We start from the raw sequence: 15,085 nt of genomic DNA on the forward strand, positions 1-15,085 counted from the left end.
TCGAGTCCAAACGCACTGAATCCGGAGTGCAGATAGAGAGAGGTCTTTGTCTAATGGTCAAAGTTCAGAGGGTCTTTGTCGCAAAAAAAAGTACAAGGGGGATTTTGTCACAAACCCCATAGTACGAGGGAGGTCTTTATAATTTGCCTAAGAAAAAAAATACAAAGCAAGCCCATCTCTCATGTGTCTCTTCTACATATCCCCATATGCCACCACCCTGGCAGTCAAGTCACATTTCTCAATCTAGGGCACCAGAGTTTCCCTTCCCATCCTCACAAGCCACCCCCATGGCCATGAACCCATAGAGGATTGTCTACTTCACTCTACTTGTGACATACACCTCTACATAGTTTTGTGTGTCTCATCCTCGTTCTCTAGTGTATGATTCACTCACCAAACCAGCCCCTTTTTCTAGTTTTCTTCGCCGAAAGAACAAAACAACTAGAATAGAAATAACCTCATTTTACTCGTCCAAAATTCTCGTCAGTACCCCCCGTAGTTTTGAAAGATCTTTCCCTCCCTTCGGTTCCCCTTATTCGGTTCTGGGGAAAACTAAATACAAACCCTAAAATTCTAAATTTGCTGTTGTCTCTGTTCCCCATCGTCTGGTATGCAACGTTTGGATTCCGATCATTTATAGCAATTTCAGTAGCCCTTCATTACCGACCCAACTTATTGGATCAAATCATGTCGCTTCTAAGGATTTTTCCCTCTTCTTGACCATGGTTGGGGCGCATTTTAGCACCAAAGGCGCATTTTAAGCCATTTCTTCTTCACGGAGACTTTCACTCCTGAGGAGTATAGGAGGGATTTCTTTGTAGTGGTTAATCTGAACTAGTTTTCTGGAGCCATTTCTGTTTGCTTTTGTCTTAGTTCGCCATGTCGGAGGATATGCTCATTCATTTCTCCAATTCTTCGAATCAGTCAAATCCATCTCTCCCGACGAAGCTTGCTAAGCTGGAAGCTAGGATGGCGGGAAAGGGCTCCTCGACTACACCTGCACAGGCAACATGGCCATCAGCTTCTTCGACAAAATTTGGAGCAACAGAGGACTCGGCCGAGCCGTCAATTTCAAGCGACTCTGATGATGATGCAAGTCCCTTCTGGTTTTCATTTCTCCAATTTTCTGTTCAGTTGGACTATTACTTTTGTACCATATGCTTATAAACTATTGTCTCAATTTCTGATTGCCTAAAATGAGTAGGAAGTAAACCTATAATTTGCTTCTTGCATTGGATTCTTCTGCATTTTGGGTATGCGTTTGAGATGGGAGGCTTCACGTTCTCCCTGGATATCATGAATCAAAAGGGAGGAAAATGGAAAGAAAGATGCTGTACTTAAGCTTTATATGTGCTCATTGATGCATTTTCTGTCATATTCCACCTTATCAGAAATCACTTATATATAATTCTCTCCATCTATTCACACACTTGTATATTAATTTTCTTATGTGCCAAACCTGATACATTATCTATTGATAATCTTGATATACATGGTTATGATCCTATCTTTCAACTTTTTATTTTTGATCTCCCCCTCCCCCCGAAACATGCTTGGGAACTGAAGAATGGAGGTTATGTTTTTATAACATGGTTGCAGAATGGAGGGGAATTTCTTATACAACCGAACAACCAGAAACGGCAAAGGCTTGATGAGGATGATCAGTCAACTGTTTTTGAACACTCTGAGGTATGTTCTAGTGACTTATTTTATTAAGAACTCTGGAATTGCTGGTCTTCTATACAATTATTGTAGCTTGTATTGCAGTATATAGTCACAGTTATCCAGGATTTTTTTCAATAGAAAATTGCAAGATACTAGTTGTCAAGTGACTTCATTGAATTCCTCACCTTCTAGAAAAAAATATAATATTCCACCTTGGAATTTCCTTCTATTAGTAGTTGTTCCACTCAGTGTTTTCAACTTGCTGTTGACCCAGCCGGTTGAACCATTTGAACCGTCACCAGGCCAGGATTCTGGGTCTGGTTCAATCAAAACCCGTTAGGCGGTAAAAAAATTGTTGACTTGGTCAAGAACCATCCGACCTGGCTGGTTCAACCGTTGACCCGTTCGACCTGGTCACAAGATCGCGGGTTGCACACTCAATGCATGCAAACTTTCGGAGGTCATAACTTTGCACTTCAATGTCCGATTGGGGTGATCTCATTTTTTGATTTTGGGTAACTTTTTGAGATCTATGCGTCCCAAGTGGGCTCCTTGCCCTGCTATTTTCGCAAAAAAAAACCATTTTGGCCTCAAATTGCAATTTTTATTTTTTTTTATAAATAAAAATAAATACTGAACTGAAAAACATAAATTAAATATAAAAATATATATAACATATCTAAAACATAGTTATACATTATTTATTGATAAAATATATATTTATACACATACACACATACATGTGGGGCGGTCTGACCCGTTCGACCTGAACGGTCGAATTGGTGATCTGTGACTTGGAGGCAAAAACGGTTTGGCCTCCGGGTCGGTTTTTAAAACATTGGTTCCACTCCTATCTGTACTACAAATTGAACCCCTTGAAGGGCAGCTAATAATTCTGTCCTAGTGGAGTCCCACACTCCTAAGGGGCTCAAGTATAAGAGAACCACATTTCCACTTTCATTCCTTAAAACCCCTTCCATCCCAGAGGGACCTGGATTACCTTGGCTACTACCATCAAAATTTAGTTTCATAAAGCCTTCAAGAGAGGGTGGCTAACTCATACACATCCTCTTCTTCGGGAGGAGGAGGAGCTTGTCATTGCTTTCCAACTCCTCCAAAGATCATCAAAAGAAAATTGATGAAATAGATCCAGAGATTTCAGCCACAAGATAGCATTATACAAGATACACTCCTTTAGTTCTTGTTTACTTCTCTCATTCTCTTGGAAAATCCTTGCATTTCTTTCCTCCCACATTGTCTATATCAGAGCTGCTCTTGCACACCGCTACATTATTCTTCCTCTTCGATGGCGCCAAGCAAAGCTTATTCCACCTGCACCCCAAAGATAAAAAAAGGGATGGAAAGATCTTAGACAGAGGATGCTCCCTAACCCAAATATCTTCCCAAAATTTAATTTTTTGAACCGATGTCAAATCATACCTGATGTGGTTGAGGAAGGCAGGAAGGATAAAATGGATAGCTTTCCAAGGAGCAACCAAAGTAGCTCTATGCAGGCAACCAACATCCCATCCATTCTTTGACAGCCTGTGGATATTTGTTATAATTTTGTACCACAATCTTTCATTTTCTTTAGGGAACCTCTAAAGCCATTTGCTTAACAAAGCCACATTTTTTCACATTTCCAATTCCTAGGCTTTATACTTTCAATTTTACCACCTTCCCTCATCTCGCCAAGTGATATTTCTTCCTTTCGGTTCCCATTAGAAAATCCTTCATAATTTTTTTTAAAAAATTTTTCTCACCTCTCCTTGGGGCATCCTAAAAATAGACACACCAGAAGGTTGGGCAAAGTGGGTTTAATTAAGGTTAGTTTTCTCACCTGATGAAATATGATTCATTTCCCAGCCCGTTTTTCTCTTTTCAAACCTTTGCACCACTCGGGTCCAAAAACTGGTTGTTCTAGGGTTGTCACCTAGAGGTAAACCTAAATACTCCAAAGGCTAGTCCCCTCTCTCACAACCTAAAGATTTTGCCTAAACCCTTAGCTCACCCTCTTCTACATTGATGCTATCTAGTAAACTTTTAGACCAATTAATCTTCAAATTGGACATTCTCTCAAAGACTTTTACTACCAATTTCAAGTTTTCCACCCCATCTCTGCTATCCCCATCACAAAAAACTAGGATATCATTTGCAAACTGCAAATAAGTAACCAAGATGGAGGCAGATGCACAGGGTTTGGTTGGAGGTTCAACAGAAATCAAGTAATTGTCTCCCATTTTTAGTTTGTTGATGACACAATTCTGTTTTTGTGGATGTTGACCTAGGCATGGTAAGAAATTTGAAATCATTGATTGGAAACTTTTGAAAATCGCAAAATTGAGAATAAACTGGAATAAAAGTGGTATTGTTGGAATCAGCTTGGAAGAAAGGGAACTTCTAAGCTTTGTGGAGGTGCTGGGTTGTGAAGTTAGGAAATGGCCTATAACCTGTCTAGGTCTACCTTGGGAGAAATCCAAGATCCAATGGTTTTTGGAAGCTGGTGGTAAAGAGGTTTGCTAAGAAGCTAGTCCTTTGGAAAAGAATTACCTTGATAAGAGCTGTTTTAGCAAATCTACCTATTTACTTCCTATCCACCTTCTGTATCCTGACCAAGATTGCAAATCAACTAGAGAAATATATGTGGAATTTCTTGTGGGAGTCGGGAAAGGAAAGAGAAGATCATTTGGTTAAGTGGGAACGGGTTTGCAAACCAAAGGTGAAAAGGGGGCCTAGGATTAGGAAATACCGTCTTCAGAAACCCTGCTTTGTTGGGAAAGTGGCTGTGGAGATTTTTGTTCAAAAGAGATAGGTTGTGGGTGGCATGAAGTAATAGTAAGCATTCATGGTCTGGAGGGTAATGGTTGGAATGCAAAACTTAATCATCACTCAACTTCAGCTTCTCCTTAGAAAGCAATTCATGAGGTATACCCTTCTTTTATTAGCTCCGTCTTCAATGATGTGGGCATGGGTGGCAACAAACGTTTTTGAAAAGACCTTGGGATAGGGGAAACACCTTTGAAAGATCAATTCCCTGAACTCTTTGCCCTCTCTAACCTCAAGGATGAATTGGTGTCCATTAGGAACTTCCTCTCCTTTAGGTCTTAACTGGAACCTTGGTTTTAGAAGAGGCCCTAGGGAGAGTGAATGCAGTGCACTGATTAACCTGCTTGACTTGTTGGAGACTTTTTCGGACTCAACCTTAGAAGACTATAGAATTTGGACTGGCTCTCTTGATGGACTCTTCACTTGTTCCTCTTTTTTCAAGCTTTTAGCCCTTCCTAGTTCCCAAGAGGTGGGCTTCCCGATAAAAGAAATTTGGACTTTGGAGTAAGCCTATCCCACCAAAATTCAAGCCTTCTGTTGGGAAATCTTCCTTGGAAAGGTATGGTATGCTGCAGAATAGAAGGCCCTTTCATTGCCTTTCTCCTTATATGTGCTTCCTTTGTAGGGATAGTGGAGAATCCTTATCCCATTTATTAATCTCCTGTTCCTTTGTTTCTCATATTTGGGAGTCTTTCTGCTCTCTTTTTGGCTACATGTGGGTCCCTCCTCAAGAGGTGGTGGGCATTTTCAACCCAAATTTCTTGAGGCAACTAAATAAAAAGGGGAGATTAATGTGGAAAGTAATTAAGGCAGAAGTTGTTTGGAAGAGAGGAACAACAAAATGTTCAATGGAAAGAGTAGAACTGTGGAGGAAGTAATAGTGGCCATAAAAAATAAAGGTTGCATTTTGGATTAACACCTTGGAGTGCTTTCGGAACTTCACAATTAATGATATCCAAAAATTAGTTGATAGGGAGGTTACAATTGGGAAAAGCTTGGGGTGGTGAGGAATTTACTTGGAGGGCTTTTGAAGAATTTGAATGAAAAAAGAGGAAGAGAAAATGAAGGCCAAAGTACTTTTGAAAGGCAGTAAAGACTGAGACGAGGAATTCTCAAATCAAGAGGATGTGTTTACACTACAGATGAAGATTGATGTTGACAACTAGAAAGGTTTTGCTTTTGTTTAGAATTGGGCGGCGGTTTCTGCTTTGATGGGGTTTGTGTATTGGGTTTCTTTTTTTTGGAGTTTGTTTGGGTTTTATTTTGCTTGTGAGGTGTAGTATTCTTAGGCCTGTTTGGGTTTCCCATGGGTGTTTCTTGCTCTAGGTGATTTCTTATCACCTTCTGCTGTATATTTTTTTTTCTCTTTATTAAATTTTCCTTTTATTCTTCAAAAAAAAAAAAAAAAGATATCCTTAGGGCATGGAAGAAGGTAGCATAGTCCTCTAGAGAAAAAGAAAGAATAGGAATGGAGTGGAAACTCACAAATGGAGGTGAAAGGGGATTCAAAAGTAGTTATCTCTTGGGCAAGATTTAACAAACATATCCTTTGGACTCTCAAGAATGCTTACAGGGAAGTTGCAAGGCTTGCAAGATAACTGAATTTGGTCCCCTCCTCCATGTGGCTTTATTAAGCTGAATTTTGATGGGAGTAGTGAAGGAAGTCTGGGTCCCTTAAGCATAGGGGTTGTCTTTAGAAATGACGAAGGACGAATCATTGCTATCTACTCGGGATCGTTTGGTGTTGGAGATTCTTTGAGGGCTGAAATAATGGCTGTGCTGGAACTGGAAGGTCTTAAAAGGGCAACAAAGCTGAACATTCAGAAGCTAGTAATTGAGGGGGACTCCAAGTTAGCTATTGAGTGGTTGAATAACGAAGAGAAGGCTGGATGATGGTGCTATATTAATGAGAAAATGAGTACTTGGCTGTCTTAGGGAATGGAAATCAATGTGCAATGGGTGTAAAGGAATGCTAATTCATTCGCTGATGCATTAGCAAAGCAAACATTGGGAAGGGATATTTTATTTTGGGCTGTATTGTAATTATGTTTGTATTTAGGAGAGTTAAGAGAGTTTATCTCTCCCTTTATCCCCTTTCTACTCTTTCTTTATTATTATTATTATTATTATAAATCAGTTTCTGTTATTCATAAAAAAAGGTTTGCAAGATAACTAAATGCTGATTTCAAGTGTGTAAAATGGTGAGCAAATTGGATTAGCTGATTCCCTTGCTAAACAAGGAGTGGAAAGGCAACAGTTGCTTTGGGCTTCTCTGTAATCTAGCAAACATTACTTGGGATGACTCTATGGTCATCAAACTCTACTCTTATATTAGTTGTAATTAATTAATGCAATAAATTTCTTGCTGATAAAAAAATGCCTACCAATTCCTCTCGTCACCCTCCTGATGTACTTTCTCTCCTTTTATTAATAAAATTTTCTTTTTTTATTTATTACCAAAAAAGCTTAGTTGTATGTATGTACTATTGGGCTTGGCTTGGATTAGTTCAGTTGGACTTTGGCTATCTATGGCTTGGGTGCAAGCCCAGCCTGAGTAGTGAGTAATATAAAAACCAAATATTCTAGGCAGAGGCTCAAGGACCAAAAGCCATTTCCACCTGGGCCTGTGGCATACAAATTCCTTAAGCAGCTATTCCATGATTCTCCAAAAACTCCTTGTTTCTTCTCCCCCCTTATGCTTCTAGTAACTTAGTTTTGGTCATTGTTTAGTAGTGTGTCTACACTTTTTGGGTGTTTCTCATGATCCATTTGTTAGAATGCAAGGAATAACTACATTGCCTTTAATTTTTATTTCTTTTTCTGAAGGGCATGCTTTAAGTATGGTTGCTGTTGGAAGTTTTTTGCTCAAGTTTTTCTATTGGCCGTATGTTTCCTTTGGTTTCTAAAAACTGTATGGTAATTCTAAAGAATGATAAACAGGGAGTATCTGAAGGAAGGATAAAGGTGGTGGAAACCATAGATACAAAAGCTGGTACAGAGGATATAAATAGGAAAAAGCAAGGTCGTGGAAGGGGACGCTCTGTTACAAGCCGAGGACGTGGTTCAAGGGTTAGTGATCAAACACGATTACATGTTTCACCTTCCACAGTTTCACCATCAAATGGTCAGCTTGAGAACACATCAAATAAGGTATGCAATCTTTTTTAATAGTCATTATACATATATACACGTGCAAATGAATAAGTTATATGTTATATAGTTTGATGCTTTAATATGTATGCATAGATTTATGTATATATTAGACAGATACGACATAGTAGCCATGTGGCATGTGTATTCTGACAGAAAAGAGAAGAGAAGGTACATCAAGGTTGGACGTGTTGGATTAGACACTTAAGTGGGGAAGGGTGATGCAGGAGCTGAAGAATCAAGTTCGGAATTTTCCGAAATTCTGTATTTCTGTATATTTGGACAGTATGAGTATTTTCGTCATTTTGACCTGTCCCATGTGGGCTTGAGCTATAACATCTTGTTCCTCTAGCTTAGTAGTGCTTGTCTTTCAATTTTCAGTTTATTTGCATTAGTAGATAGAAAGTTATTGTGTTTCTTGATGCGTACGTAAGACAAGGAGTGGCATTTTTGTTCCTCTAGCTTAGATGTATTCTTTTCCTTTTGAAGCTAATGAATGAATGTATATTTCTTTAGAGCTCTCTTGTAAGTTTTTTGTATGGAGTGATTCCTTGGGATTTCTCTCTCTCTCTCTCTCTCTCCCCCCCCTCGCCCTTTCTCTTTCTATCTTGTGATAGTTGGTTCTAGCCCTACTGCATTAGTTTAGTATCAGAGCTAATGGTTAATCACCATGTTCTCACAAAGTGATCGATTCTATAGGCCTGAGGTGTCATTTAACCAATCTCATGGGTATAAAATCAATGATGATAGGTTTTTTGAACCATATGAAGTGTCTATAATTGATTTACTTGAGAATTCGGTGGAAGAAAATAGTTCTAGTAATGTCAGTTATAGGAGTAAGGTTTTCAAGAACGTTAGAAGAGAAAGGGAAGTGCTTAATTTCAAGGGAGATGAAGACCAACAAGCATTCGTTGATTGGATTGCTAAACTAGAAGAATATTTCGACTGTCATGATGTCTAAAAAACAAAGATTTTAGGTTTGCACTCATGAAGCTTGTAGGATCTCTCTCTCTCTCTCTCTCTCTCTTTCTATCTTGTGATAGTTGGTTCTAGCCCTATTGCATTAGAGGGGGACAAGAATATGATCTTTCTTATAGTATGGAACAAGATCTTTCTCAGAATATTCTTTAGCATTATTTGATCGGAATATCTTGATGTGGGTATCAAATTGGGTAAGTACAAATTCATGAAATTGTTTTACAAGTTTGGGTACTTTAGCATGGGAACACATAAGATAAAGCTAGTTGTAATGAGAAAAATCATTAATATACAAAATAAAATATTTATAACCATCCATGCAAGGTAAATGGTAGGGCCCCCACACATCAGAGTGAGCAATATGAAAAGGAATTGTAGATCTTTTATTACTTGTAGACTAAGAGTTTCTACAATGCTTTGACAACTTAGTTTCTTTAAACAAAGCCAGAAACAAAAGACTCGAAGAAAAAGAATATGACCCAAACGATAATGACATGACATGACATGATACGACTGTTTGACTCTGCCACATTAGAACCAAAAGCTGCTCCGTAGGTGATACTTGACTTTGTCTAGGCATGTCCAACAGGTATATCCCATTAGCCTCATGGCCACTCCCAATCACCTTCTGGGAGTCCATGACCTTAAAAGCATAGTAAGAAGGGAAAAAAGGTCACACTCAATTCAAGGATTTTGTCAAATTACTTACTGAAAGCAAATTAGTGTTTAATTTTGGAACATGAAGGATTGTGGATAAGGTGAGGGTGCCTGAAGCTCTAATGTTTCCCTTGCTAGAGATAGGAGCAAGAGAGCCATCAACAGGGGTGATTTTATCTCGACTAGATAAAAGTTGGTAAATTGAAAAATAAATGGGACACACTAGTCATATGGTAAGAGGCATCATAACCAATTATCCAAGGGATCCTATGATTATTTGAGATAGAAGCATGATTCGTAGTAGCACGAATACCTGAATGGGCATATGCGGATGAAGAGGGAATTGTCTCTATTGAAGTGGGTGTTGTAGCAATAGACTCTAGGTGACCAATTATTCAACCATACTCTCATACTTAGCCTTGGTGGCTGCTAGTTGCTTCCCCACTAACTTCTCACCACTATGCCCTTGTTCACTTTGTGAGGAGGTGGCTACATTTGCATTTCCACCTTTCCCATTCTCAAATATTTTTCCACTGTTTGCATTCTTGAGTCTGGTAGGTATAAGCTCTGGATGTAGCTTCCAACAAGTGTCTTTAGTATGTTTAGGCTTTTTTGCAGTATTCACAAACATCTTTCTTCCTAGTGCTGACATTCGACTTCATCCCGAATTAGCATAGTGATCTATCTATAGCTCTACAGACTAAACCTGTCTCCTGCTCTCCTCACTACTCACCATAGCATAAGCCTGAGATAAATTCACCTCATCCTTTGCCAAAACATTCTGTCTCACAATATTATACTCCGGGTTGAGTCTGGTAAAGAACTCAAAAACCCGAATTCCTTCCACCAGCTTCCTATGCATTTCAGCATCCTTTGTGTTCCCCTGAACCAGTGATTTAAAAGGCACGCCTAGGCGCATAGGCGAGGCTCATTTTGGGGTATGAGCCACGCCTAGGTCCTAGGAGCACCTCTTTCAAAAGGCGTGTGCTTGATGCGCCTTGCGCCTCATCCCAGGCGTGTGCCTTTTTAAAATTTTGCACTTTTTGCTTATGTTGTTCATTCATTCATTGCAATAAAATATCTTCTTAAAAGGCAATGAAAGTTGTAAAATCATTATTTTTTGTGAGAAATAAGAATTTCAGACCCTAACATAGAGTTGTTCGGGCTTGCCTCGAGGGGCGTGCTACAAAGGCGACTCATAGAATCAAGAATGCAATATGTTTTACATCACATTAACTACTTGAAGCAATGCAATTAAGGAAAAAAAGAGATTGTGGGTTTTACATGCTTGAAAATGCTTTATGTTTGCTTTTATTTTTAAATTTTCATTTGAATACGCTCTTCATGTTATGTTTATGCATTTTAATTTTAGATAATAGGTTTTTTAGATCATTTATTTTAAAATTAAAGTTTATATTTTTATTAACATTATGTTTTAATATTTTTTTGCATTTTTATAAAAATTTTGGCACTTTTTTGGAAATTTCTGACCTTTTTTTATTTTTTAGCTTTTATTTTATTTTATTTTTGTAATTTTGTGCCTTTCTTAAAAAGGCGCGCGCCTCGCCTTGCGCCTTTCACCTCAGGCGCAAATCAGCCCTTGCGCTTTTAAAACACGGCCCCGAACCACCGTTTCCATGAAATTATCTCCTACCAAAGAGATTTTAGCATGGAGAAGGAAATAACTAAGGGCTTCTCCCCCTATCTTAGATTATTCACATCATTCTTCAATTTGTAAGCTCGGGCAACGTTCAATTTTTGGGAATAGGTTTTCATGATACTATCCCACACCTCCTTTGTGGTTTCCATCCACAAGTAGTGTTGGCTAATATATGGCTGCATAGAATTCACTAACCGATAGGGATGGGAATTTTCCCCATCCCCGACTGGGACCTGACTTCCCCAACTCCATCGGGTCAGGGATGGGGACGTGGATTAATAGGAATCCCCGGTCAGGGTTGGGGGTGGGGATTGAGGTCCCCGCCCTGCCCCAACCTCGATTATATATTTATATATTAAATGTTATTTATATTAAATATATATTATTATATTATTTCTATATATCAAAACACATTTAAAACATTATTTATAATTTGAGTTTTTTTATTTATTTTTCAAAAAAATACTGTTATCTAAAAATATTTTGGGGATTCGGGTCCCCACGACGAACCCATCCCCGTCAGGTGTCGGGGATGGAGGACCCATTTTATCCCCAACAGGGATCGGGGATGGGGATGGGGGTTCATTTCAGAATCGGGGTCGGAGATGGGGAATATGATCCCCGGCCCGAACCCACCCCGTTGCCATTCCTACTAACTGACCCACTACTATGTAATTTTCTTGCATCTACCTCTCATAGGTAGGGTTGTCCTCCCCTGATTTCTTTTTGCTCTCGGTGATGTAACCCCATTTCCTCTACTACACACATTTATCTTAATATTACTGAAACTAGACTAAATAATTGACCCCATCCAGCTTTACAGTGGTCACTGCCCCAAAAAGATTCTCCATTGACCCTCCATGTCAAAACCCAGTTTTTGTGGGATATTTGGTTTTTGTCTAGTTTGCTCCATTGAGTGAAACGAAGATCGAAATAAGTCTCAACTAAGCTAGAATTGCTATCTCAAGCAAAAAACTACTCTTCAAAAAGCTAAATCTAGAGTTTCACAGGATCCGTCCAAATGAGAGAAGAGGAGAAAGTTCAACCGCTCCTACCAGTGGTTCTAGAACCCTGTCCAACTCAAATCACCCATAGTGAATGTTTCTACTGTAGCTACAGTAGTCCGAACCAGTAAGGAGAAGAAGAAAGAGAAGGAGAAGAAGAAGAAGAAGAGAAGAAGAAGAAGATGAAAGAACTGTCGAACCTGATAGCTAAACCCTATCAGTCGACCTCTTAATAGTGATTAGGCTTCTAATTAAATGTACAAGGACTAAACTGCCCCTACTTAAGTATGGGACAGAGAACCTCTAATAAGACTGCCACATAAGCTCATAACTTAACCAAGGTGAGTTGACTAATCTACCCTTATTCGGCTAACTCTAACACTCCCCCTCAAGCTGGAGAATATATGTCATATAATCCCAGCTTGTTACATATATAGTTCACTCTCCCTGAGCTTAAGGCTTTTGTAAACAAATCTGCCCACTGATCACCTGAGCTTACATGTTTTGTGCTTATCTCTCTAGTAAGAACCTTCTCCCTCACAAAGTGGCAATCAATCTCTATGTGCTTTGTTCTCTCATGAAAAGCAGGGTTGGATGAGATATGGAGCGCAACTTGATTGTCACAGTACAACTTCATAGGTTTATCCATGTGGAACCCGATTTCTTGTAGGAGATTCCTCAACCACACTAATTCACATGTAGTGTGTGCCATGGCTCTGTACTCGGCTTCAGCACTGCTTCTAGCCACAACCGTCTGCTTTTTACTCTTCCACGTCACAAGATTCCCTCCAAGAAATGTGCAGTAACCTATAGTAGATCTTCTATCAGACACAGAGCCCGCCCAATCTGCATTCGTGTATCCAAATACTTCAAGTTTTCCTCCTGGTTTATACAATAGCCCACGGCCCGGAGCTCCCTTCAAATATCTTACAATTCTAAGAATTGCATCCCAGTGAGATATACGAGGGTTTTGCATAAATTGGCTCACCACACTGACTGCAAAGGAGATGTCTGGTCTCGTGATAGTCAAATAGTTCAGCTTCCCCACTAGTCGTCTATACCTTCCAGGATCATCAAATATTTCCCCTGTATCACTGCTCAACTTAACATTTGGTTCCATAGGAGTCTCAGCCGGTTTTGCACCTAACAGTCCTGTTTCGTCCAATAGATCGAGAACATATTTTCTTTGGCACAGGTTTACACCTTGTCTTGATCTAGCAACTTCTATACCCAAGAAATACTTCAATGTCCCAAGGTCTTTTGTTTGAAAATGATTTTGCAGAAAGACCTTGAGTTTGTCGATCCTCAATTTGTCACTGCCAGTTCTGACAATATCATCCACATAGACCACTAATAAAATCTTTCCAGCTTCTGAGTCATAGCTGAACACTGAGTGATCAACCTGGCATTGTTTCATTCCAAAATTCTTCACCACTTCACTAAACTTCCCGAACCAAGCACGAGGCGATTGTTTCAACCCATAAATTGTCTTTTTCAGTCTGCACACCTTACCAGCCTCCCCCTGAGCAACAAACCCAGGTGGTTGCTCCATATATACCTCCTCTATAAGGTCACCATGAAAGAAGGCATTTTTTATGTCAAGTTGAAATAAGGGCCAATCATACATAACTGCCAGGGAAATTAACACACGAACAGAGCTAATCTTAGCCACTGGAGAGAAGGTCTCCATATAGTCCACTCCATACAATTGTGAATACCCTTTAGCAACAAGTCTGGCTTTCAGACGCTCCACACTACCATCTGGCTAGTATTTAACAGTATACACCCATTTACAACCCACAACATGCTTACTAGGAGGAAGAGTAGTGAGCTCCCACGTGTGAGTATGCTGAAGAGCAGAGAGTTCCTCCTCCATTGCCTGCCTCCACCCAGGTGAACTAAGAGCCTCTTGGACATTGTTAGGTATGGAAATAGATGACAATAGTGAAACAAACTGGCGATGTGAGGCGGAAAGGCAAAATACTGAAACAAAATTGGAAATGGGATGGAGAGTAGAACTACGTTTACCTTTCCATAAGGCAATGGGTAGGTCAAGTCCTGAAGGTTCAGCAACAGGAGCAACGACAGGATCCGCGGACAAGGTAGAAGCTGGAGGAGGGGCCGGTGTCGTTCGACGTGTATACACTTGCCGAATTGGTGGTCGTTCAGTAGGGATCTGCATTGGATGAGGTGACGAGTCAACTCCAACAGGAACACTTGGAACGAGATCATTGACCGGAAGAGGAAGAGGAAGAGGAAGTAAAGGTGGAGACGAAGATGCTTCAGTTCCTGAGAAGAAGGGAACAAACTCAAAAAAGGTGACATCAGGACAGACATAGCACTTCCGAGTAATGGGATTGTAACACTTGTACCCTTTTTGAGTTCGAGAGTAGCCAAGAAAGACACACTTAATGGAGCGTGCATCCAACTTGTCTATTCCAGGACTCAGATTGTGATCAAAGCACACATAGCGAAAGATACGAGGTGTTAATGGAAAGGGAGACAAGGTGGGGAACAAGATAGAGAAGAGAGACCGACCATGAAGAATAAGGAGGGCATCCGATTAATGAGGAAACACGCAGTAAGTACAACATCACTCCAAAACCGTTTAGGAACACTCATATGATGAAGAATAGACCGAGCTGTTTCAAGGAGATGTCGGTTCTTCCGTTCAGCCACCCCATTTTGTTGAGGAGTGGATGCACAAGAAGTTTGATGAATGATGCCATGCTGTTCTAAATACTGTTGAAAGGAAGTTAGAAAATATTCACGACCATTATCTGAACGAAGAACTTTGATTGGAACACCAAATTGTGTACGTATTTCAGCATGGAATTTTTGAAAAATGGAAAATAATTCACTCCTTTCTTTCATTAAATAAATCCATGTCATTCTTGAACAATCATCAATAAAAGTGACAAAATACTTGTAACCATTATAAGACTCTATTTTGATCGGGCCCCAAACATCTGAATGAACCAAAGCAAAATGACTCAACATATGACTTTCAACTCTAGGACTGAAGGAAACATGACGATGTTTCCCAAACTGACACGACTCACACTATAACACTGACAAATGACTCAAAAACGGAACTAGTATCTTGAGTGCCTTGAGAGAAGGATGTCCCAGTCGACAATGCCAC

The 15,085-nt window shown here is 39.7% G+C and overlaps 1 protein-coding gene across 2 annotated transcripts in view; it reads left to right on the forward strand.

Annotated features, from left to right (window-relative positions):
• The first annotated feature begins 224 nt into the window (after positions 1 to 224).
• The window catches only part of TSL (Protein kinase superfamily protein), a 63,643-nt gene continuing 48,782 nt past the window's right edge, over positions 225 to 15,085 (forward strand). Inside the window, exons 1-3 of one of the 2 annotated variants that reach the window (XM_010248844.3) lie at positions 225 to 1,092; positions 1,600 to 1,689; positions 7,420 to 7,641. In XM_010248844.3, the coding sequence (XP_010247146.1) occupies positions 880 to 1,092; positions 1,600 to 1,689; positions 7,420 to 7,641 (525 nt within the window). In that variant the 5' untranslated portion in view covers positions 225 to 879. The remainder of the gene's footprint in view (positions 1,093 to 1,599; positions 1,690 to 7,419; positions 7,642 to 15,085) is intronic. The other variant, XM_010248845.3, reaches the window with a different exon arrangement.

Source organism: Nelumbo nucifera, chromosome 2 (genome assembly GCF_055504915.1).
Source record: "Nelumbo nucifera cultivar China Antique chromosome 2, China Antique-T2T, whole genome shotgun sequence".
Lineage (NCBI taxonomy): Eukaryota > Viridiplantae > Streptophyta > Magnoliopsida > Proteales > Nelumbonaceae > Nelumbo > Nelumbo nucifera.